This window comes from Barbatula barbatula (assembly GCF_947034865.1).
Source record: "Barbatula barbatula genome assembly, chromosome: 15".
Classification (NCBI taxonomy): domain Eukaryota; kingdom Metazoa; phylum Chordata; class Actinopteri; order Cypriniformes; family Nemacheilidae; genus Barbatula; species Barbatula barbatula.
The window spans coordinates 21725473-21752233 of record NC_136778.1 but is presented as its reverse complement, the minus strand read 5'-3'; the positions used below and the strand labels follow the sequence as shown (position 1 = coordinate 21752233).

Below are 26761 nucleotides of genomic sequence, written 5' to 3'. Positions count from 1 at the left end.
GAGGTGATCCCGACTATCTCTAGTCGGAACCTCTCAACCTCACGCACCATCTCAGGCTCCTTCCCCGCCAGCGAGGTGACGTTCCACGTCCCTAGAGCTAGCTTCCGTGTCCAGGGATCGGGCTGTCGAGGCACTCTCCTCCGACTGCCGCCCGAGCTGAGCCCGGTGTCCGGCCACCAGACGCTCGCATACGAGCACCGACCCCGGGCCTGGCTCCAGGGTGGTGCCCCGGTTGCGCCATAACGGGCGACGTCACGGTCCTTGTTATTTTGAACATCATAAAGGGTTTTTGAACCACTCTTAGTCTGACCCGTCGCCTAGGACCTGTTTGCCTTTGGAGACCCTACCAGGGGCATATAGCCCCCGACAACATAGCTCCTAGGGTCACTCGGGTACTCAAACCCCTCCACCACGTTAAGGTGGCGGTTCAAGGAAGGGCTATCATTCAATAAAATAAAATAAAAATCATTAAATAAAATAAAAATATAAAATAAAATTCAATAATTCAATAAAATAAAATCTATAATTTCCAAAATATCTTTCTATGTGTAATCAAGTGAAGGATCAATGAAGACATCCTCTCCAATCATTTGGACAAATTTGTTTTTATTTTATTTTTCATTACTTTCAATAATGTAAACATTTAAATAAAAAAACATAACATTTAGTGCACACACATTACATTCATTTGGATCAAGCCTGTCTTGATCATTTGGCAGATTCTCGTCATTGACGTCATCACATCCCTCATCCATGGCCTGAAGGAGGGTGGCGATCATAGACCTTCCACCTCCATACTGACAAACGATCCTCAATAGGGTTGAGGAAAGGAGAATATGGAGCCAGGTAGAGGGTCATGAATCTGGGATGGGCCTGAAACCATGCTTGAACAACCTCTGGATGGTGGAACCTGACATTATCCCACACAATTACATAGGTGACCCCTTCACCTTGACAGGCCGCTCAACCTCATTGAGTAACTCAATGCGATGGTGCAGCGTTATAGGAGCCAAGTAATGGCCTACGTCCTATGACACCATCTTCAGAGATAGCGCACATGGAGATGTTTCCACCACGTTGTCCAGGCACTTGGACAGTGGCCTGTTGGCCAATGATGTTCCGTCCACGGTGATGACTTCATCAACAAAGATGTAATGGTGGTTCACATCAGCATCAAGCTCCATCACCTGCTAAAAATATATTTCTGTTAATTATTTTTACAGTTTTGTTCCAATATACATATGAAGTAATACAATATATGGTGCTGCACCTGAACATAGTCAGCCCCTATTTGTTTTACCCCGTCATTGTTTCTCTCAAAAGGCACCAGGTAAATGTGCTTCATGGATACCTGGTGCCTCTAAAATGCAACATATTGTTGGTAAGCTGATGGATGCCACATCGGCAAAGGTGTCATTGTTCTCCTCAGTTGCCTCCTTTTTTTTGAAAGCCGTATGTCATAGGAGGGAAAGAAAGAAAGGAATTTGTCTTTGAAATTCTATTAAAACAAATGAGACTGCATGAATTCATATGAACTGGGCACCTTATAAAATAATACAAAACTGCCTAGTAAGCCTAGTCCCAGACTAACTTACATGTTAGAGGTGTCTGATCGAAAACAACTTGCACTGGCATTTCTTAAAGTATATCAGTGCGTTTGTTTTGTCTCAAGATGTACACAGCAAGGTTTCTTTAAAGACACATAAACCAAATATTTCGGATTATAACCTGCAAGTCCAACAAATACAGAAAAAGATCTGGGCGTTATATTAGACAGCAACCTGTCATTTCTAAATCACATCTCAAATGTCACAAAAACAGCCTTTTTTCCTCTTAAGAAATGTTGTTAAATGCTAAAATATTCTATGTGTTGCTGTCGCGGAGAAGCTTATTCATGCATTTGTGACCTCAAGACTTGACTACTGTAATGCGCTTCTTAGTGTTTGTCCTGCATCATCAATAAACAAACTACAGTTAGTTCAGAACGCAGCTGCCAGAGTTCTAACCAGGTCCAGAAAATACCATCACATAACCCCAATTTTATTAACCCTTAACTGACTTCACATTAAGTATCGTATTGACTTTAAAGTTCTTTTGATCACTTATAGCCTACCTAACAGAGCTTCTATCACACTACAACCCATCACGCTCTCTAAGATCTCAAAACTCAGGACTTTGATAACACCTAGAATAACTAAATCACCAAAGGGGGTCGAGCTTTCTCATACGTAGCACCTAAACTCTGGAATAACCTTCCCGATACTATTCCAGGATCAGACACACTCGCCCAATTTAAATCTAGATTAAAGACGCATCTTTTCAGCCAAACATTCACTTTTTAATGCCTGTCCGGGAAACCGCCCCATAACGTTAAATAGAAAACAAACTTGGGTTTTTTATTTCCTTGAAAATTTTATTACAAGATAACTAACAGTCAAAATATTGAAAGATTCTTTTTGTCTTCATTCAGTGCAAAATAAGCACTAAGAGCAGCACCTGTTTGTTAAAGGGTGTGTTCAACCCAAATGATGAGAACCCAAGGGAGAAAAAACAGAAGAGGAACTGAGATACCCGATCCACAGCAATGCAGAAACAAATCAACCGGCGGGTTTATGTTTATAAATACAGTGTTTGAGTTAAATATATTTATACATTATTAAAAACTGTGTTTTTTTACATTATTGAATAAACATTTCAAAATGAAATGTGTAATGTATATCATGTTATGAAAATAACCATAACAATATAAGTATCCTGTATATAAATGTGCTGTTTCTCTTAGAAGACCTTTACGCCGTCCGTGCTTCTATTTATGTTTCCCTGTGAGTGCGTGTGTGTGTGTTAAAGGGGGTGTCTCCCTTGTCATTGGTCTTTCTGAAATTTGCAGCCAATTCAAAACCACAGGCAACTTTCTGCACTGCCCCCACAAGCCACAGATAGAATCGAGTGATAGGGCCCCAAACAAGAAGAGTGGCCGAGCAGATAAAGTGTTAAAGTATGCCAGCGTACGCCACCAACATGAGGCTCAAATTCCCAATTCTGGCCCTGATACTGGAAGCAGTGACCATTGTTCTGTACGCTCTGTTTGTGGAGTATGACACCGGTGATGCCCATGGACACGGAGATGGCCATCATGCTGAAGGGAATACAACTCATCCTGAAAGTCCAATGACGCTCTACCCTAGTAAGTATCTCTAAGTATATACTATATGATGCTTTATCTTCCACTGGTGCAGTGGAGAATACATTCATATGGCCTGTTATACAACTGTTTAGTCTTGAGGTTTTAGATTTGTGACTGCTACACAAATGTTAAAGCAATAAGATAGATTGTTTGATGTTGCTGGCTTTACTGCTATTTAGATCATTCTTTAAAAATTGCAGCTTTGTAATTGAGTTTCAAGCTTCACGTGTCTTACGCGTCAGCGTTTGCTGAATGTGAGGTCAATTTGGCATCAGTATTCCACTAATGTTCATTCAGCACGCACATCTCTAAAAATACTCCCTGCACAGAGGAGCCAAAGCCGCACGCAGGAGAGAAACAAGGAGAGGTTGATGAAGATCATGTGGACCTAACACATGAAATGAAAATTCTTTCATAATTTACTCATCCTCATGTCACGTCAAACCTGTATGACTTTCAACAAAAAAGAAGATATTTTGAAGAATGTTCATAACCAAAAACCATTGAAGTTTCCCTTGTATGAGCACAAAACCACTGGGACATTTCTCTGAATATCTTTTTTTGTGTTCCACAGACGAAAGAGTGACATGAGGGCAAGAGAATGAAAAAATGTCAGAATTTGTGTCTGAACCATCCCTTTACTTTGCTATATTCTTAACATGATTTTCTGTAGGTTGAATTAGAAATTGGACTTCTTCAGTTTGTAAATGCATTTCAATTTTAGGTTCTTAAGTACATAAGCAGTTGAAATGCTGATGTTGGTTAGTTGGCTTTAGCTGTTGTTTCTGCTCTTCACAGACGTAACCGAGATAACATGCATTTTTATAAATGCATGTTTTTGTTTTTATCTTTATGTCCCACTCATGACTGCTTGGACACGGTTTGGACTCAAGCCATGCCTGGGGTGTGGAGAGTATGAACATGAAAGATTAGTCTTAGGGTGCCTGCAAAGTTTCAAATCGACTCTTCAAATTTGTTTAATAAAATAATTTTTACAAATTCGTAAAAATAATAATCGTAAAATGTTTTCATTTTGGGGTGAACTATCCCTCTAAATTTGTAATCAATCGCTCTTTCGATTCGCCACTTTATTTTGCTAAAACTGTTTTAGCACGATTTGCTTTCGCTCAAGTTTATGGGTGGGGTAAGGGGCGGGGCTTCAGTGTTGTTTTTTTATGATTCACATTGTATGAGTTCGTACGAATTAGCCTCCTTGTACAACAGTTACGAATTCTTGTCCTCAAAAAACATTTTTAGTAAATGTTTGCTAAGACTTCTTAAGATCAACATGAAATCAGACATATAATATTCTACCGCTCATTTTGTTCCCTGCTGTTGTTAATAAAGGTTTGTGTGCCACCCGGGGATCGTGACCTCAGAGGTTGAAGCCATGAAAGGAAGACAGGAAATGAAAATCAAAATCACATGTTTCTATCTTGTGGGAAAATGTAGGCCACCTGTCACTCTGTGCTGGGGTCACATGGAAAGCATTCCAGAAATAAGTGGAAGTGTTCAAAGAAATAAAAATAAAGGGCATTTTGATCTTGGCAACAAAGATAACAAACATGGCCGAATTATGTCACCATGTGCCAAATGAGCAGCAACAAAATCAAATAAGGTCGTTCACATCGAGAGGAAACTTTCCACCCATTAGAAAAAAGAAGCATGCGCCTTTGAGATTTTATCGGTAAATCTGTTGCACATGAGCCATATGAAAACTTTCACGGGCAAATTGATTCTGTTTGTTGTACAAGCCAACAGGATGATGGATTGTGCGCATTTGCTCAACCGACACTGTGAAACTCTTTCAAAATTGCTAGAAAGTTCTGTAGCTCGCCGACCCCGTCACTGTAAACACGTGTCGCTCGAGATCGATGGAAAGATCAGAGGAAGGCTTGATAAACTTTGACCTTTAACTGGTTTTGAACATTATCTGCATTAATGGCTCGACAGCTATCAAAGTAAGATTTGAAACAGAACAACATTGCGAAACAATGTTCTCACGAAGGTTAGCCGTTGGATGCTAGCAGGACTTCTTTGGTCAAGTAACTTTACCAGAAAAACAAGCTTGAAGCTGGTGCAAATCATGTTGGAGTGGTCATTTCATGAAAGAAGCCTTTCTGTACGTTTTTTTTGGTAAACCTTGATCAAAAATGGTCAGTGATAACAGAAAGCATTATGCAATAATAGATCACGTTCGTCTAGTTTGTTTGAAGATGGCTTGTGTAACAAGATAAGACTGACTTTGAAGTTTTCCTGTTTAGTCTGTTTTGTTACTGTATCATCATACAGTGTCTACTGTATTTGTGTACGGCTTGCCGCCAACGCAGAGTACATTATAAAATGAAGACATCCTACAGACAGCAGGCAAATTCACTCGTTTTTACCTGATCAAAGTGCTTCAGCTGTAAGGCTAGCTGGCTCCTCACAGGGGCCGTCTGGTATCTTGATGGCTTGACCACATGTCACGCATAAGCACTATGATTGATGATATTTGGGTTTATCCGCTGGCGAGTTGAGATTTCATGTGGATAATTGAATGGGTGGAGGGTTTCCAGAAGCATTCCAAGGAAGCCGTAATGTTCGTCTATTCATTGGCTAGTACCACACCTTTCGGCGGTCCGCTCTTTACAGTTCCCCTTGTCTCTCCTGGGACGGAGACTTTTTTTAAACTTCCTGACAATCGTTAATGTGTCTGATCATTATCCACGGGCCCGTTGATATGCTTTGTATTGTGTGGTGTGATGAATCTGGTGTCCTGGATCATATCTTTTCTCCGTAGAGTTTCAGTCTAACAAAACCGCTTCCTTACCATGAGGAAAGATGGCAGAGGCCAGCAGCGATCCAGCATGTGTCCTCATACCGTGCATTTCATTTCATTTGTTTAATTGAATGTGTGTAATCCTGATCTGAATAGGTTTAAATGCTGACTAGTCATGTGAAGTGAATGAAATAGCGTGTGTTGAACTAATGGTGTTTTTGACTTGTGCTTTATAGAGAGAAGTGCGCAAAACCTTTACACAGATGTAGAAAGACGAGGGTAATTCAATTGTTTCCGCCAATGTTTCCAGGAATTACTCTACAACAGTCTCTTTGTATGCTGAGCAGAGATGAAGTGCTATTTAAACATGTTTACTATTTGTATGCCATTATACATCAAAATTGAAACCTGAGCTTGAACAGAAAGGAAATATTTTACTCGACTTCAGCACGAGAATCACATGGACTGGGTTTACAGGGACATTTGTTGTTTTGGAGCTTGACGGATTGTTTGCTTTAAGCTTTCACTATATAAAAGAACAGATTTTTTATTATTTATTATTTTTTATTCCTTCAAAATGATTCACTATGAAACTTCACCAGGATTTACTAAAATCTTTACATTGATTCACTATGATTCATGATGATTTACAATGATTCTACATAATGACTCAGTATGGTACTTCATAGTGATTCACTATGAATCTTCTCATGGATTTATAAAGATTATGAAAAATCACAGTGAATCAATATAGAGAATCTTAGTAAATCCTTGTGAATATTCATAGTGAGTCAGTATAAATGACCATAGTGAATTATAATGATAAATCTTAATATAGAGCATCTTTGTAAATCCGTGAGAGGATTTAATGTGAATCAATGTTAAGAACCATAGTGAGTCATTATAAAGAATCATTGAAAATCATCATGAAGAATCATGAATCTATATAACGATTCATTGTGAATCGTTGTGAAGAATAATAATACTAATAACAAATCATTATGAAAAATCAAAGTTAACCAATATAGACAATCTTAGTAAATCCTTATGTCACCATGAATATAGTGAATTATTATGATAAATCATGGTGAATTAATATAGAAAATGATTCATTATGATTCTCCATAACGATTCACTATGATTCTTCACAATGTTTACCGTGATTCTTTTTAGCAATTCACTATTAATCTACACAATTATTAACAAAGATGCTCTATATTAATTCACTATATTTCTTTGTAATGATTCACTATGATTTGTCATGACACTTAAATAGAATTAATTATAGTGATTCACTATGAATCTTCACCGGGTAGAAACAAAGATTGTCTATATTGATTCAATATGATTCTTCATAACGATTCACAATGTTTATTCATAATAAATAACCATGATTCACTATGAATCTTCACAAAGACTTACTATATTATATAGAGCTGCTCTAATTCACTTTAATTCTTTATTTTCTATGATTAGTCATAATAACTCACTATGAATCTTCACAAGGATTAAAAAAAAGTTGTTTTATTTCTGAGTCCTATAATATCCCTAGCTTTAGAAACTAGTATGAACATCCCTCTCATCAGCTCTTTATCCCTTTATTCCAGTGTTTCAGGATGTACACGTGATGATCTTCATTGGCTTTGGTTTCTTGATGACCTTTCTGAAGAGATATGGTTTCAGCAGTGTGGGCATCAACCTGCTGCTGGCCGCCTTCGGTCTGCAGTGGGGTCTTCTCCTCCAGAACTTCTGGCACATGCATGATGGAAAAATAAGAGTCTCAATCAATAGGTAACACATATTCAAATAGAAATGTTTGAGATAATCTCATGAAATCTGCTCAAGCAGTGATAATTCTGATAGTGATGTATCCCATCATTCCTTCTTTACAGCATGATAAACGCTGACTTCAGCACAGCGACCGTTCTGATCTCATTCGGAGCCATTCTGGGAAAAACCAGCCCAGTCCAGCTTCTCATCATGACCCTGATGGAGATCACCATCTTCTGCATCAATGAGCATCTGGTTGTGGAAGTCATTGGGGTATGTACACTTATTTTCCTCCTACCGTCTCAATGTTAAACAGCTAGTGAGGACGTTACAGATAAGCTGTGAATAGTTCTGTGAATGAAGGGACACCCCATGTAGTGTCTAACTCTCCATTTTTACCTACAGAATTTGAAGTGAAAAATGTTATAAGTTGTGAGTTCAAATATTGGCAGCAGATCTTCGTTATCATTTTCGCTATCTGAATTCCTGTCAGGCCGAGTCCTGTGGGATCATTTTGGTCATAAAAGGAAGCTTGACCAAAGATAAAGGAAAAAGCAATTTTGTATCTCCTTCCTAAAGTTGGCAGGATGAACTTCATGTACACACCCAGTATTCCCATAACAAAAGTGTCCTGAATGCTCCCCACCTCTCAAAGTGCCAGAAGGGTTTCTGGTTAGCAACTAGAGTGGTCTCTCTTACATTATATAATCATTATGTGTTGTATTGCATGTATTGTGGTGGCCTAATAGAATAGAATGAGCTTTATTGCCAGGTATGTTCACACATTTATGGAATTTGTTTTCGTGACAGAAGTTCCGCAGTGCAACAGAATGACAGCGACAGAACAAAAAACACAATAAAAGAATAAAACATACAAAAGATACAAATACAAATACAAATTCCAGTCCAATGTCAAAAGAATTTCTACAGAAAAAAACTCTGGATTGAAATAGTCTCCCATGAGGTTCCGTCCTAAGACTTTTAGAAATAACATTATTAAGATGAGACTTTATGGTATGGTGTATAAACATTTCTTCAAGATCATTTTTTGTGTTCCGTTAAGCAATACCAACTTTAATATACATTTTTTATATAGAGAATAAACACATTTTCCTCTTTCAACAGGCATCTGATGTGGGCGCCTCCATGACCATTCATGCATTTGGTGCTTACTTTGGCTTGGCTGTTGCTCGTGTGCTTTATCGCCCGGGTCTTTGTAATGGTCATGATAATGATGGATCGGTCTACCACTCAGACTTGTTTGCAATGATCGGTATGAAAGTTGGTTCATTCTATCCATCAAAGGTTCACATGGGGTCTGAAGGCTCTCACACTGACTCTTCTTGTGTATGTAGGCACGGTGTTCCTGTGGATGTTCTGGCCAAGCTTCAACTCTGCCATCGCTGAACCCGGCGACGCTCAAATCACAGCTGTTATCAACACCTATTTCTCTCTGGCCGCCTGCGCTCTCGCCGCTTACGCAACTTCCAGTCTGGTTGAGAAGAATGGCAAACTCGACATGGTGAGACCACCAGATTCTGAGAGATGTGATTTATCCCATCTCAGATTTTGGGGTCATATGACTCAACCTATTGTGTTTTTTTGCACAGGTCCATATTCAAAATGCCACGCTGGCAGGGGGTGTTGCCGTTGGAACCTGCGCAGACATGAACATCCAGCCATTCGGAGCCATGCTGATCGGAGTCGTGGCAGGCATTATCTCCACCCTCGGCTTCAAGTTCCTCACTGTATGAATTATAAATCATCGCTAATGACACATGACAGTTCAAATGACACGTGAATCCATATTCTTTCTTTGGTTTCCTCAGCCTATCCTCGCCTCCAATCTGGGAATCCAAGACACCTGTGGCGTGCATAACCTACACGGCATGCCAGGCATCCTAGGTGGACTCGCTGGCATCGTGGCGGCAGCACTTCACAGGAAGGATGGGTACGTAAGCAGCTGACTGTTCTTTATACGCTCTCTATTTTTTCATTGCGCTTTAGTTTGTGGTATTTTCATTAGTACAGCAAAAAAAGGTATTTTATTACTATATTTGTGCTTGTTTATTGCAGAGTGTCAGCAGCTCATCAGGCTGGAGGTTTAGCATCATCTCTGGGCTTCGCTTTGGTGGGTGGGCTCATCACAGGTGGGTACATTTGCAAAAAAAATTTAATGAGAATTCAATTTCAATGTAAAGTGCTAGTTCACCACGAAAAATGTCAACATTCAACTCAAATATTAAGATATTTTAAACCTGTATAACTTTCTTTTGTTCCGTTGAACACAAGAAGAAAAATGTTAAAGAATGTTGCGTCCTTGCATTTTCCTAAATGAATGAAAAGTCACTTACATTTTGTATAACATCTTAGAATAACTTTTAATTCTTGGTGAAATATTGATGTACTATGATCTAAATAAATGACAAAACACAAAGTGAATCAATTGTAAAACTTTTTCAAGGTCTGATCATGAAGCTTCCATTTTGGGGACAACCACCGGACCAAAAATGCTTCGATGACTCCGTCTACTGGGAGGTACGTCAACATGAACTTTTTTGTTTTAAATGCTAAAAAAGTCTTCAAGTTGGTGATTTTAGTTACGTTTGACATGCAGGTTCCCGAGGAAGAAGAGGAGAATGAAGAGCACTTGGCTCATGCCGATTATTCCAAGAACAAAACCGAAGCTTAGGCTTCAAACCAGACCATTATGCACCTCAGGGCTTCTCAACCATCAGCATTTACACCACTTAGTCAAATCTTTAACACAGTTATACAGTATGTATGGGCAGATGTCCAGTTCTGTTAGATTTGTTTTTTCCTAAATGCGTTTTATAGATATTTTAAAATTCCATAGCTCATGTGGCCCACAAAAGTGTCAAAACCTTTCAACATGAGACATTAGGTATAAAATGTAAATTGGTAAAATTACAGAATAGTACAGAAAATGTCATTTACAATGAGTTATAAGTAAAACTCAGTTGTTGATGAAAACACCTCACAAATCTGAGCCAACATGAGACTTCTAGCCCAGTTGTTTTTTATCTAACTTTTTTGTCTTTTCACAGACCCAATTATGTCATCACTGTTTGTATTTTATGTTTGTTTATATTAAGCTTTTAAACACAAGGAAGGTTTGTGCAAATTCACATCCAAATCCACCCAATATAACCATTGCAACAACTATAGTTGCTTGTTATTGTTATCAGTAACAACCCTTTTATACAATGTATATTAAAAGAAGCTTTTTTACAATTGTATCCTGAAAGACTAACAAATATAATTGAAAACTTTAATATTTTTACACATTTTCACAATTGATAATACATTAATATTATATAATTATTCAAGCAAATACATTTGTGAAAGGATCTGTATGAAGATGTCTTTCATTGCATTTCTTGACCTCACAGCAGCAGTATAAGCAGACGTGATTGGTTAGTCACCGCGTGATGAGACTTCTGAACAATATGTTTTTCTTACGTTAAAGAAAACATTCATATAAATGCATTTGTCTCACTGCAAGCTGACTTTTACTAATTTAACTTTTGTGTCTCTGAATGTCTAAATTTCACTTGGATGTATTTCAAAGGTCTGTGAATGGAATAAACTTTTACTGTCATTTATACGATTCATTGTATACCATCAATTTATTTTGAAATCAAGCTATTGTTTTTATTTGTTTGATTTTCTCATTTGCATATTCACTTGAAATCAGAAGAATATTGATATTACTAATATTACACGCATATGCTATCAATCATATCAAAAGAACAACAACAGAACCTCATATGTTATTAAACGAAATGTAGCCTTAAAAAAATATTTTTCCCAAATCTTTGAATTTGTTTATATTCATGAATGAATCTCATTAGTATAGTTGCTCTCAATATAATGTTTCTATAGGTTTATTTAGCCCCTTAACTTGAAATAAGTTGAGTTTATCTTAAATTTGATCGGACTATAAAATTGTTGTCTTGACCCCCACGGGTTGTTTTTTTTATTTATACTGGGGCACAGCAGATTTAGATTTAAAGGTATCTGGCGACGCCCCCTGTGCCGTGTGCAGGAATAATGACACTAGCATAGAAATATTCATAGTTGAATGTAAAATTATAAAACACAGAACTGTATTAAAGGCTTGCACACTGTGACAGATTGCATGTAGGCCTGCATTTCTTTGTGTTAATAAAGCAATTTAATTTAATTATAAATTAACATTTAATATATAACTGATGAATGTTTTTGAAATTGATCACTGATGATTATTATTCAAATATGTATGATTGTCAATCGAATTACCATTAACAAGTAATTAACTGGAGGAAAAACAACAAGTTAAAAACTTGGTATTAGCACCCATTGTAATATTGCTCCTGTAAGACATATCGCTGTATTGTTCCATGAACTCTCTGTAAGTCACTTTGCATACAAGCGTCTGTTAAATGACTAAAGCCCAGTTCACACTGGAGGTGTTGCCTATATCACATTTTTTCGACTGTCCACACATATCCGTGCTTATTTACGTGCTTACAGTTGCCAAACCATTTGAAACATCGCACGAACGCAGGTTCCTGCACCAAGATTACTCACTAGTGATTGGAAGTCCGGCTCTTTCGAACAGTTAGTTTCAATAAACCGGTTCAAAAGACCGAAGATTATTTTACGCTCTGACGTAATGATGTCACTCGCCCTGGCATAACCAGTCAAGTATGTCATCCCGGTGGGTATGAAAATACAACTCTCAGGCTCAGCAGTCAGCACAAAATGTATAAATCAATTATCATAACTTCATAACTAAAGCACTCAAAAACAGGCACAGTGATGTGCAGAAAACTGATATTTTAAGTCTAAAAGATATAGAGTACATAATTCATCAGCGTTTTACAGAAACTGTATGATCCATGCACAATCAAATACGATTCATTTGTTACTATATAAACTTACGTTTTGCCAGATTGCTACATAATATTTACCTGCTCTGTTCACGTGAGCTCGTAGCATTAGGACAGCATCAGTTGTCCACACTGCTCGGTAGCCTCCACGGCTTACGGTGGGTGAATCACGTCTCAGTGGTTAGAGAATGTCGACCCCAGTACAATGCAATGTAAGTCGTTTTGGATAAAAGCATCTGCTAAATGCATAAATGTAGAACATCCAAGTCATAATCAAAGAGCAGCTTTGCCCCTGGAGAGTTTATGAGGGTGTGCCAGATTTAGACATTGCTGACTCGGTATTTGATTGAAGATGCTGTCAGATACGATTCCCCCTGAGTTCCATAAAAGTCACAGTTCATAAATGTCTCATACATTCACTGCTGTCTCTTTACCCCAAAAACAGGTGTGTTCTGACATTTTCAGCCGTTTAGTTCTAAATTTGTGCATGATAGATGGGGGAATATTTTCTGACAACTGAGAATGTTACTGTCACATAATGTTTCCCTGTGTTTAAATTAGTGCTGTAAATCGATTAAAAAAATCTATTTAATAAAAAAAAAATCTGTGATTAATCACGATTAATCGCACATAAGATTAATGTTTTAAATATACTTTTGCAATTTAAAAAAATTATTTCTTTAACAATATCATTTTATGAATGAATGCCAACATTCTGATATTAGTACTACAACTGATGACTCCATTACATCAATGATTTTTTCTTTATTTTAACATTAATTGTAGTGTGTGCAGCAGCAGGTTTAAGAATGCGGCCCCCTTAAGAGCTGGAGCTCTTCGCAGATCTGACACCCTTTCCCATTTTCAAAACTCTTTGCATTCAATTAGGATTTTATTTAACACATTGAAATCTGTGCTTATGAAAATGCATGACTGTATACAGCGCCGCCGCTCCCACCATGCGCATTAGCGCTGTGCGTAGTGTAGGGCACCAAGTGCTGAGGGGGCACCAAAAATAGCCTAATGAAAAAGAAATGTTTTAATCTAATTATTTCATCAGGCTATAGAAATATTATACGGCAGACATTTTAGCCATGTAGGCTATATGTACAAAAAAACGGCCAAACAAATGAAAAAAATCTTAATTCATACAGCTCACACATTGGGCACTGTTTAAACCATTTAAGGCAGCGAATAGGGTTTTTTTTCTGAAAAATTGTGGCTGAACTGTGACGAGATGAGGATCTGTAGGGTTGATCATAAGGATGCAAATTGAAATATTTCTATCTGTTCCTCATATAAACATTTGTAGAACATTAGTAGTATTTTTGAATATAATTCAGACATGAACCCTGACCCCAATACTAAACATTTGTATCCAACCGTTTGGATTTCAGTGGGTCAGAGTAATGCTTTGCTTCTCTACAAACAAGACAGCTGTTTTTCAAAATATAAACTAATGTCACCATGTGGAAACTAATGCCAATTGTCTACTTAGGGTCACAGGGGTCTGAAGCCTATCCCAGCATCTCGGTCCACAGTCAGAAAACACCCTGGTTAGATCGCCAGTAAATCACAGGTCACACACATTTAAAATGACCTACATGACCTACACCTACCCTGTGATCTGCTGTTTATGGATTGTGGGGAAGCCCATCCTGACACAGGGACAACACGCAAGCTCCACACAGAAAAGGCCTCCTGGTTCGAACCTTCTTGAACCTTGCTGTGAGGCAACAGTGCTACCCACTGAATTTACTGACACATTGCACGTAAAGTAAAATTGGTAATTCATAAAATCAAATGCACATACAATTCGTGCATACGTCCCGTTATGCAAAATACATTCAACTGTTATTAAATGTATACATTACAATTTATTCACTGAAACTTGCTGAATTTATTATGATTGTTATGAATTTAGACTTAGGAATTGAATTTAATGGCCGGATATTATACAGTATATGGCCACAATATACCAAAAACTAGAAGTGTGAATATTATTATAAATTGAACTATAAATAAATATACATGTGTGTGCTTTAAACATGGTATCAACCTTTATTAAAGTTAAAGTTAAGTTATCATTGAAAAACTGATAAAATATAAACCTACAGCATATATAAACCAAGTTTTACCATAAACAACATCTCAACCATGTGGTAGAGTTTTAAATCTTATGGATATTTTTAATCTACAAACGAGTGCCAAATAGGGAAAAACGCATATTAAATTTGTTCAAAGACCTTAAGTGAGATGATGAATTTTCTTTTGGTCACGAAAAAATACATGATTACAAAATATGTATTATTTATTATCATGTTTCACAAATAATTTGTATATACCCGAGTTCACACCATGTGTCTCCACTCTTAAATTCGTAAGGCAGATTCATAGACCGGTAAATGTTCTTGGATACAAAGCTGACCTATGAATCTGATCTCTTCTGCTGAACTGAACTACACAGAACAGATTTAATATTTACATTTATTCTATTATGTAAGTGTTTACTATTAAAGTGTTTACAGAAAGTACTGGAGATAAATCTTCATCTGTGGACGTTTGTGTTTCGGAGCTGAAGAGGTGAATCTGATCCATCTGATCTGACACTGAACGTAAATGACATTCAGAAACAATCATTTCAAATTGAAGGGAATAAACAGCCACTATAATTCAGATGAATGAATACTGAGTGTTGAAGAAACAGCTCCTTTAATTGAACTACACAATATTACATTACCACAATATTAACACAAATGATGAGACTTCGAGAGTCACACCGCTACACAAAACAATAAATAAATAAATATCAAACAATGTATTTATTGATATTCATTTATTTGTTTATTTTATTTGTCTGATGTTTATTATTTATGCATGAACGATGAATATCAAAGAAATGTCAAAGTAAAAATAAGTTTTCAAGGAGTTACTTTAAGAAAGTGAAAGCGTCTTACCTAAAAACACCTGAACACTCACAGTCGTCACAATAGATTCACATATTTGAAATCCTCCAGCTTTAACTTCAACTAGATACACGAAAAAATACGAACACAAATTTTAATAAATTTATCACAAAACTTTTACTTTTCACTTGTGACAACATTAACTAGACGATTGAACTTTTTTGTAAGTAGAATATCAAAATTGAAAGTGCTCCTCCCTCTGCTGGCAGAAAACTATTATTGTAGTGTTTCAATATGTCTAATGACTCATTTTACAGATTGAACACAGTGTTATATTCCAACACAGTGCACCGAAAGGAATTCACGACTGACTCTGTGTATATAAATCGCAATATGATTCAAAGTACAGTAAACTATAATACCTATGTGTGACGTCTTCACAGTGATTCACCCAAAGAAAAGTGAATTCAATGACGGCTCGATGAGGCGTGGGTTTCTCAATTCCTAAGTTATAAACCTTTCCGAGTCTAACTATGAAGATCCAAGGTCACTGAAACAGATGTCGACCAAAAATCGAAGATGCCGCGTCTCGCAGTGCTGTTTTGCCCGGTCCAATATGGCGGCGACGTCGACGTATCGGCGTCAGACGCGTGCTGACGAAGGAACCCGGATGGACCAGTTCACGTATGGGTGACGGTGATGAGTAAAATGGCCGCGCAGTAGTGTTTATTTTACTGAAGCGCAGCTATTTATGCACAGAAATGAAAAGAAAAGCGTATTTATATTTACACGACCTCATTCTCACAACAGATTATACACGAGAAGGATTATTGCATGCATTTTTATGCCGTTGTTGCTGTTTTCACATCGGGAAAATCTGAGTGCTCTTTAAAAACATGGTAAAGTTCTGGGCTCAAGCTTTGTTTTATTAACTCTGTGTTCGACTTTTTAGTTATTTGTCAACAATGCATTTAACGTTAGTCATTTTGATGAGTGTACATGACTTGTGCTGTTGTGATGATGGTGACAGATACATATATCGCCCAGAGCATACATTTAGGTCTTTGGCATAACGAGACATCAGTTTTGAGCATCATGTACTTTTGTGTTTCTCATTCAGTCCGCCAAAGTGGACGATCCAGTGAGAAGTGAGTCAAGTGCCAAAAGCAGACGAGGATCTGAAAGCGGAGGTGAACACCTGCTGTGTGTTAGTCAGATACATTTTTTATTATTCATTATTTATTTACAGTTTTTCAAATGTGTGCATTGACAGGAAGAGAAAATCTGAAACGTCACAGGAGCCGAAGCAGGTCGTCGTCCTCATCATCATCATCATCCAGTTCTTCCTCATCTTCGTCGTCCTCCTCTTCCTCACAGTCTTCATCCAGCAGTGCTTCATCACGCAGTAAGTCCAGCTCCAGTAGCTCAGGTAAGTTTCTCTTACATACTGTATAATGTATAACAAGTTACAGGATTGAAATATTACAAGTTCAGTACAGTTTATTCATTCGTCGATGTAAAACATGCACTGCAAATCCATTTGTTTGTCATTTTATGGTAGGCAAAGTAAGCTAAAATTGACTGCTTGCTATGAAATAAAAAAGTAAGTTTCGAGTTTATTTGTGTCAGTGATAAAATTGCTCCAAAGAAATAGAAAAACAAACAACAATTTCCATAGTTTTTTTTCTTAATGAGAATGTTAAAGGGTTAGCAAACAGGAAAAAAAATTAAAATTGTTTTATGATTTATAATGCATCAGATAGGAGAAACCTAAACGGATGTCCTTTTTCATTTTTTGCTTAATGGCTAGATTCTTGTACAAAACGAAGAAAATCTTCAAAGAAAAGAAAAGAGAAGCATGGAAAAAAGGTAAATCAGATTCAGAAAGAGTTTGTCTTAGTGACAGAAGCTGTCCAGTGCACACACAGGTGACAAGTCACAGGTAACAAAACGTAAAAATAAATTTGTGAGAGGCAATACACATTTGACTTAAAGGACAATATTAAACAAAAGCACGATAGGCATTAGATTGTATGTACGGATGTGCTAAATACAAATTATACTGTGTTATATACAAGTTATGCAGGGGAATGTGGATTGCTGAATATTATATCAACAATATATGTAGAATAAATATGACAGCTTTGAAGAAGATTATACCTTTTATTTTGAGGTATAGACACCAACAAACTAAAAACTCTCTGTAGTGACTGATGTAATAAATGAGGATTAATATTAAGAAGCAGCAGTTTATTATATTCGCTAATAAAACACGTTTTGACTGTTCTTACTAACAGAAAGTAAAGAAGGAAAAGACACGCAAACGTAAGAAAGTTAAGGCGCACAAAGACCATGATGATGCCTGTGGACCAGTTCAGATTTCAAAGGTACCGTCTATATATATTATTATGTGTACACTGTGATGCACGCTTTTATTTTGACATTGAGTAATGAAGCCATTAAATACGTTCTCTATTGTTCCCAGTATCTTAAGGAAAAGAAGAAAAACGGCAAGTACAGTATGATTTCAGGAAAGAAGATTAAAATGAAAGTAAAAAAGTCAAAGAAGGACAAGCAGGTGGGTTCTTCGCTGTGCATGTGCATTAAATAAACACACCGGATCAAATCCAGTGATACAAAATCGTCTTGTACATAAATTCATACATCATTATTTTTCCTGTTCCTTTTTTTTTAATCAGAGGGACAGAAACAGAGCCGAACTGCTAGAGTTCTTAAACTCCACCGTCTGATGCAGAAGTACTTCTGTTTTTCCATTACTAGCCTGAACACCACTCAGGGAGAGACCATCCTCAACTACAATGTTCTTTGTGCTGATGTTATACATTGACAGTTCTTTAACAGAAATTCTTAATGTAAATGGTTGACATAACCCCTTTTATTTTACATTTTGTGTACTGCAATGTATGTTTATTTCTGATTTAAAAATACACAAAAAGACTGTAGCTTGGATGTTGTGTGTTACTAAAGTTGTACAAAAAATGGTGTGTCGCATTTTATTTTTGATATAATCCTCAAGTAAGTCATGATTAAACCTCCTAAGAGAAGAGAAAGAATTAAAGCGTAATGTGTAAAGATAAAGATCTAGTTCACAGAAAAATGTGCTGTAATTCACACACTTTCGGGTTGTTCCAAACCAGTTTTTTTGCTTTCTGCCATGTAACACAAAAGAAAGTTTACACTCAACTTTTCCATACAATGAAGCTGAATGGTGTCATTCACATTCATTGTTTTCATAAGAACCGTGTCACGAGTCAGCTTAATTTAGGAACATCACACAACTTTTGAACAAAGTGACATTTTAATTTTTGGGTAATTTGTTCCTTTAATGTGCAAAATCGCTGTTTCTCAGTTACACATTAGGAAGAAGAAATGCAAAAAATGCGTTTTAAGTTTAGAAACAGTTGAGTTCCCCCTCCCCTGCCTCACAGTGGTTTGGCCCACTGCCTGCTTTCCCCTTTCATCTCAACTGCACTACACAGTACAAGTAGGGCTGTTTGATTCTGAATTTATTTGATTCCAATTCGTGGTCTGGGAATCGATTCCAAGAATCGAATCCTAGCTACTGTATTTGATCCCTGCTCAATTCCCTGTTTGACTATGGATTTTTATTTATTATTTAAAAAAAAATTACACAAGTTCTGCTGGAAAATGAAATCAGCATCTCCTTAAAGCTTGACAGCAGAAGGACGCATGAAGTGCTCTAAAAGTTCCCGATGCGTTGACTGTGAACCTCTGAAAACACAGTGGACCAAAGTCCTCTTTTCAGATGAAAGTAGATTTAGCATTTACTTTGGAAATCAAGGTCCCAGAGTCTGGAGGAAGAGTGGAGAGGCACAGAATCCATGTTGCTTGAAGTTCAATGTGATAGACGTAAGCAGATGTACAGTATGTGTGCTATCAGGGCAGGTCCCGTGTCGCACACAGTCACGCACATACTAGTGACAATTTTGTGACCTTGAAATTTCAGACACTCTTTGTCCTCGTTTTCTCAGCATCTATTTTGTGCAGTGTGTGTGCGGTTGATAAGCTAAACATTCAGTTGACTGAAACTCAGGCGACTCATAGACGAGTATAACACATTGAATTTAAGAATCTGTTACTGTTACTGAATGTTTGTGTATTGAACATGAACATAGTTTGTTGGCGGAGGCAAACCTCTTTATGTAGATGTATGAAGACTTCTTTTATATATCTTTTTCACAAAACAGTCACTGCATTTAAATTTCATTGCATGTAGATGGCTTAATTGTAAACAACTTAAAAAAACATTAATAGTAAATAGTTTTGAAGAAGCTTTTTCATTGAATCAGAGAGAAAATTTGAATATAACCAGAATGACGCAGTCTCCATGCTACAATAATGATAGTAGCAAGGCTTTCCTCTGTTTTCACATATCTTTATAAGTACAATTTTGACTGTATTATTTGTGACCCCTTCAAGAATTGTTCTTTGGTAATGTGTTGTAATGTTGTGCCATACGGGACCAGGGGCATTGAGCATGCATTTCAGTGTAGGCAGTCATGGCCTAATGGCTGGAGAAAAGGCTGCCATGTGAATATATCATTTGTTCAACGGGTAATTTCTTAAAATTCTGATAGTACATCTGTTTGATACATCCGTGTAATAAAGTAGTACAAAAATAGTACATTTACCTCTGTAATTGGGTTATATTGTTTTTCAGTTTGTTTTCCATGATAATTGTATCTAGGCAGAATTCATTGTTGCCATAAGCAAATGTTGAAAACAGCCCTTTTATGATTCGCCTTTATAATACCGTGATACTGTGAAAAGTCTGTGTGTCTTTATTTTTGAAAAACATCTTGATACCATCTTGATTACTTGATGATTAGGGTGAGAAGCTTGGTCACCCGGGAGGAGCTCGGAGTAGAGCCGCTGCTCCTCCACATCGAGAGGGGTCAGCTGAGGTGGCTTGGGCATCTGTTACGGATGCCTACTGGACGCCTTCCCCGGAAGGTGCTCTGGGCCCGTCCGACCGGAGGAGACCCCGGGGAAGACCTAGGACACGCTGGTGGGACTATGTCTCCCGGCTGGCCTGGGAACGCCTCGGTGTCCCCCCGGAAGAGCTGGAGGAAGTGTCTAGGGTGAGGGATGTCTGGGCATCTCTGCTTAGACTGCTGCCCCCGCGACCCGGCCCCGGATAAGCGGAAGAAAATGGATGGATGGATCTTGATACCACAATGATGTACATTATCATTCTAGAAGATATATAGAAACCAATTACCAACTTTGTCCAATATTTATTGGATGTTTACTATTATAAATCTAGGGCTTTTTTACAAATTGATGTATGCTTATTGATAGAGTTTAAGTTTGGCAGAAGGAAAACACTCAAGCTAGAAAAGGCTGTGCTCACACTTATATATGAGAGATTCAACACACACATCTAATAGAGAGTGAAGAGCGACGGAGACCTACAGTACAGACCCCATGAACACCAGTTTATAACACCAGTCATATACATGTAATGTCATTGTTTGTGCATGTATTCATACTTCATTGTTATTCATGTTGTCTATCTTCCTACTGTATACATATGATATATCCAGAAGATAAATCTGATTGTCAGAACTTAATTTTATGTATTTGGTACATTTTCATAACTTGCCTAGATATGGTGAGCATTCAAATGAAATGTGATGAATAAATAAATGGAGTCAATCTAAGACAAATGAGGAATAAAATATTGAATTACAATGGGAGATTGATACCTGAAAATAAATCCTTATGGTGAAATCAAATGACTCATTCCGCCCACCTCTAAAATGGTGCATAAAAATGATCTCAAATTCAAAGCAACAATATCTAGAGGCAAATATCAACTATCTTTATTTTTCAAGAGAAGAAATTAAACAATGTTTAGCATGAAATGCATCTGTTACAGTTATTGACTGTATTTCAAGTGATACGGTATATATAAAAAATCATATAAATACACCCATTTTAAAACATTCTGTATATTTGAAAACCTTTTTATTGCAGATGTCAATAGAACCATTAGAAGAAGAAAACAATAGTTATGATAGTTCTTTAATGGCCGTGACAACACCTGTCTTTACATCATCGTTTTGTCATGGACCTTATAAATTCGAATGCATTTCCATGACATTTGTTTGTAAGGTTTGTGTGCTTTATTTTCTCAAATCATCCCTGTTTTATGCAACATTTGTATGTGTAGTTGTAGTGTTTAAAAAACCCCACAGTGTAATCCATATAATGGCCTGTTTGCTGCATGTATACACAGCCACAAAATGACAAACGCTATACTTAAGGGTGCGACTACAACATTTGTATGCCCTTTAGATGTTATCACTTGGTTTATAAGAACAACTTGTCGTTCACTTAAATAAATATACATCACAGTAAATGCCAGGCAGCTTTTGACCAGATCCCCTCACACGTCACTCAAGCTTTAGCATTGATGCCCTTGTATCTAAACTCCGGCGTGCTCCACACCCGCTGCGCCCTCTCTGTTGTCTGAGCCCTGCCCTTCTCAACATCACCACACACAGTCTTAACATCGACACCTTCCTCCTCCGAGCTGTAGGTGTTCTTCAGTCCCAGGGTGCTGCTGAACGGGTTGATCCGCACCCGTGACCTGAAACTGAGAAGAGACAGACTGATGGAGCGTCTGTTGTTCCACTGTTGGGACAGACGTTGAGCCTCCTGCTCCTCCTCAGCACGATCGAGGGTGTCCAAGAGCACTGTGCGGAAGAATCCGGATACCTCCTGCACCTCAGGCTCATTCTCCATCAGCACCTGTCGAAACCTGGGAATGGAAAGAAAATTCTGCTTTATGTCATAAAAAATGTAACTTTGTGCTTTGACATAAAACAATTCAAATGAGGATTGCTTGGGAAACATTTTTTCAGATGGGTCATGTGTCCCAGTGAGATCAAACACAAACAAATGATTCAGCAGCGACCTCTCAGACGGGCGCTCTTAATATAAACACTAAGATGCTCTAAGCGAGTCTTAAAAAAGATTTCCTAGCAAAGTCCTTATCTTCCTAACTAAACCAACGAATCAGTATATTCCTAATCTTTCTTCTTTCCGACATGTGTCGTGGTTGCGTTTTGGCCGACCCGGGTTTCTTGTGGTCCTTTCCCGATCCCACCCTCTTAGCTTCCTGTCACTTCAAAAGGCAAAAACAAATATTTTAAAAAGTTATATATTTATATATATATGTACATATATTAAAAAATAAAACTTTTGGCATTACACTGACCGTACAAAATAATACTTGTAAAGTTTGTACAGCACACAGGCGTAAAGTAATACTTTTACGACAAACAGGCGTTAGAGTAAGTCTCGTTCAACAAACAGATGTAAAATAGTGTTCACGTGACAAAAAGATGCTTGTACGAAATGAAAAAACGATAAAAAGTAACTATTGTACAAAAAAGAGATGTAAAGCAATGCTTGTAAGACAAACAGGCGTAAAAAACACTTGTACCACAAACAGGTGTACAGTAATGCTCGTATGATGGACAAAACGTAACTATTGTAAAACAAACTAGTGTGCACCAAACAGACATAAAGTAATGCTAACACAACAAATAGACATACAAGCGGACATTAAGTAACGCTCTTACATCAAACAGGTGTAAAAAAACACTTTTACAACAAACGATGCTTATATGTCAAACAGACAAAAAATATCTATTGTACAACAAACAGACATAAAGTGTTGCTCACATGACAAAGAGTCGTAAAGTAAAGATCATGCGATAAACAGACGGATGTAAAGTAACGCTTGTATGACAAACAGACATAATGTTACTATTGTAACGTACTTAACATACGTGAATAGTAAAACATAAAGTGAAAAACGCTTGTAAAAAAATAACGCTTCGAGTTAAAAAAACAATTGTAACAAAATGCTCACACAACAAGGAGACTTAAAGTAACTATTGTACAACAAACAGGCGTAAACATGTCACATGAGAAAGAGACGGAAAGTAATGCTTACACAACAAAGAGACGTAAAGTTACACTCGTACGACAAACAGAAAGTAACTGAATGTAAAGTAACAGTTGTACGACTGTGTGTAGTTTTATTGGTGTATTTAGGAAACCATTTTCACTTCTTGTAGGTCATGGGACCATAAATAAATCACTTACGGCACCTATACGGCACGGATCATGTGAGGGGGTGAAATTTGGACAGGTTGCTATGCTATTGCGACACACCTAACTACGGGGAAGAGCATTAGTTTTGGGATCAGGTGTGCGTCTCATGAGACTGTGTGATTTACAATTATCACTTCAGCGTGTAACACATAATCTGATGTCACGCTGAGAGCAGCTTACGTGTCCATCGAGGGAAAACCCAGACAGCACAAAGACGGCCCAGTCCGCACAACCACCGGCCCAACAAGCAGGTCGTTATGACCATCTTCCTCACCTTTGAATTACAGATCCACAATGTGTTGGTGGCACTTTACTACACAGCTCTTCAAGGCCTAGTCTCTCTCCTTGGCTGATATCGTAGGAACTGCGGGGGGCGCTGACGAGCCAGCTGTAGTCTACGCCACTTTTCAGCCTCCGATATTCATTGTCGTGCTCGAGCTGCAGTCGCTCGACCTCTTTCATCTGCCAGCTCAGCTCCAGCATCAGGGTGTCTGTTACCACCTCAGACGGCTCGCGCCGGGGCCTCCGATAGTACAGGTCGCTCCAGCTGAACCAAGACATGCTCGATTATGGGCTTGCCTCCTTCAGCTGCTCACTTTTACCTGTACAGAATGCAATGGAAGAAGGATGCGTGTCTAGAACAGATGCTCCAGATAGCACAGGTACGTCTGTAAGATGTGTAAACACGTCTGATGGACGTCTTAGAAAAGGCAGTTTTACATACGTTCCGAAATACCCACAACTTCTACAGCATCTTATCAGAGACGCAGACTATTGCAGATGAGCAAACAATCAACATGCAGACATGAGATTGACATCTCCAAGATGTATGCGCTATCTGGGGCTGGGTTTCTGGGACTTTTATGAAAATTGGACACACTTCAGTTTTAGCTTTTATGATCTTCAACATTATGTCTGTTATCTGATGTTGAGGTTAAATGTAGCAAAGCCTAAACCTGAACAGTTGCTGTTGACAGCTGACAGACATCACAGCTTTGAGCTCATTTTAGACACAGAATCTGCGTACGGTATTACTGAGGGCTGCTAAAGAAACACCATTTGCCTTCAGTGTCAATGTAACTGTGAATACACCTCAAGGACTGCGACTGGCATTCAACACATGAGAAACGGATCAGAATGAAAGGCCAGTTTCAGAGAAACCCACCATAGGAAATAAATCACGAAAGAGATTGATCTTTAAATCAGCAACATTTCCACCCAAAAATTAATATTGTTTCATAATGTACTCACCTGCATTTCATTCCAAACCGGCATTACTTTCTTTCTTCTGTAGAACCCAAGAGAAGATATCTTGAAGAACGTTGGCAACCAAACAACATTCAACCCCATTGACTTCCACTGAATTTCTCAAAATATCTTCTTTTGTGTTCCAGTGAAGAAAGAATCATATACAGGTTTTGTATGGCATGAGAATGAATAAATTATACTAGAATCTCATCTTTACTAAGAAATGTTAGGAGATCTGTGATTAAGTTGATAGATACTTTATATATTCCACAAATTCAAATAATGAAGTCACAATTACTGTACGTCTCCTGAGCTATAAAGCATGATCCCGTGAGCAATGAACTGTTTCTCTGTGAATGTATTCATGTTGAGGGTTATATGTGTGACCCAGTCTGTGAAATCCAGGCAAAAGTCTCCAAATCCAGTTTTGAGATAACATTAAAGTTTCATTTTGATAACCGATTTCACTATGATTTCAATCTTGAAATGAAAATTGTAAATCACAACAAATGACAATTACAATGTCACAAAGCACAGATTGTACACAAAAACATTTTTTGATGAGTTCATTTCCGATCTTTTTGTGGTAACATGTGGTATTTGTGGCTACAGTGCTGTACCAAAAAACCCTGTAAGTTCTATCCTTAGCGTCTCTAGACACCACCAGAAATAATCCCCATTCATTTTCAAAATGTTTTCAATTCATTAGCCTCATAATCTCAAACACCCACTCTTCCTCTCTGCTCTCTTTCCTCATTTCTTCTCATTCTTTCACATTTGTGTATGTCCTACCTTGGCAGAAGATGTGATCCTGTCTTGCAGAGCTTGTAGGTAATGGTCCAGGTCACATTTCTCTCGGAGCTTTGCTCTGAAGTGGCCCTCTGTTTGCGGTTGCTATAGCGATGCTTCCCAAGCCTCTTCGGCTGCATGCATCATCAGTTCCAAAGCCAGCCAGGCTGGGAGGAGGGGGGGCGGGTCATGTGATGCATAAAGAGATTATGAGGATGTGTGGGCCACGATGTCATGTGATGAACAGGAGATATCTGTTGAAAGGCACAACATTTACTGCTTTCTCTCAGTTATATTCACTATGTTTTCTCACTGTTATTTGAGAAGGTTGCATACTGTATGTGCTTCTGTTTTGTGTTTTGACATCATTTATTCACACCCATGTTGTTTAAAACCTGTATATGACCTGTATATGACCTGTATATGTATGTTTCTTCTGTGAAATACAAAATACGTTTTAAGAAATGTCTCAGTGGTTTTGCGTTCACACAATGGAAGTCAATGGGGATCAATGTTGTTTGGTTATCAGTTTTCTTCAAAATATCTTCTTTTGTGTTCTGCAGAAGAAAGTCAAGTCAAGTCGGCTTTATTTATATTGCCCTTTGGCGAGGAAATTATTTTTTATTTTGCCTTGTTGTGCAGCACTGTCGAGTTTGTGCAGAGGCTGCAGCTTTTGCCAGAGGGGAACTGGAATCCCCGGGTTAGGCCTGTTTCCCGCTGAGGTTTTTGGGTTCCTCGCCACCGTTTGCATACTGTTTTGCACTGTTTGCCTTGCCGCATATAGGAATTTATAGTCTGTCTGATATTTGATCGGTGTTTTGACTTGCATAACCTTATATGTTTTGCTTAGTCAATGTTTTCTTGTACTGCTTGCTTTGTAACAATGAAAATTGTAAAAACAAGCGCAATATAAATAAAGCTGACTTGAATTATGTAAATCATATAGGTTTGGAATGGCAATGAGAGTAATTCAATAAAGATTTTCAACAATGTGTATATACTTCAATATAGCTTTTGCATGTATAAACAATAAAAA

General features: G+C 37.8%; 3 protein-coding genes across 3 annotated transcripts; 2 read left to right on the top strand and 1 right to left on the bottom strand.

Moving 5' to 3' along the window:
* Window positions 1–2900: 2900 nt before the first annotated feature.
* Window positions 2901–11346, top strand: rhag (Rh associated glycoprotein). Its single transcript, XM_079474522.1, has 10 exons — window positions 2901–3184; window positions 7553–7736; window positions 7838–7988; window positions 8841–8988; window positions 9071–9237; window positions 9326–9463; window positions 9545–9666; window positions 9792–9865; window positions 10180–10253; window positions 10333–11346. Exons 1-10 carry the CDS (start codon window positions 2998–3000, stop codon window positions 10405–10407), a joined length of 1320 nt encoding a protein of 439 aa, XP_079330648.1. The 5' UTR covers window positions 2901–2997; the 3' UTR covers window positions 10408–11346.
* A 4814-nt stretch (window positions 11347–16160) lies between these two features.
* Window positions 16161–19138, top strand: LOC306905011 (uncharacterized protein). The gene is made up of 7 exons (XM_079475325.1): window positions 16161–16415; window positions 16637–16706; window positions 16790–16945; window positions 17327–17385; window positions 17814–17903; window positions 18002–18094; window positions 18216–19138. Exons 1-7 carry the CDS (start codon window positions 16413–16415, stop codon window positions 18264–18266), a joined length of 522 nt encoding a protein of 173 aa, XP_079331451.1. The 5' UTR covers window positions 16161–16412; the 3' UTR covers window positions 18267–19138.
* A 2224-nt stretch (window positions 19139–21362) lies between these two features.
* On the bottom strand, window positions 21363–25891 carry rd3 (retinal degeneration 3, GUCY2D regulator). The gene is made up of 3 exons (XM_079475324.1): window positions 25729–25891; window positions 23963–24290; window positions 21363–22324 (listed from the first exon to the last, which is right to left on the bottom strand). Exons 2-3 carry the CDS (start codon window positions 24247–24249, stop codon window positions 21961–21963), a joined length of 651 nt encoding a protein of 216 aa, XP_079331450.1. The 5' UTR covers window positions 24250–24290; window positions 25729–25891; the 3' UTR covers window positions 21363–21960.
* Window positions 25892–26761: the final 870 nt, after the last annotated feature.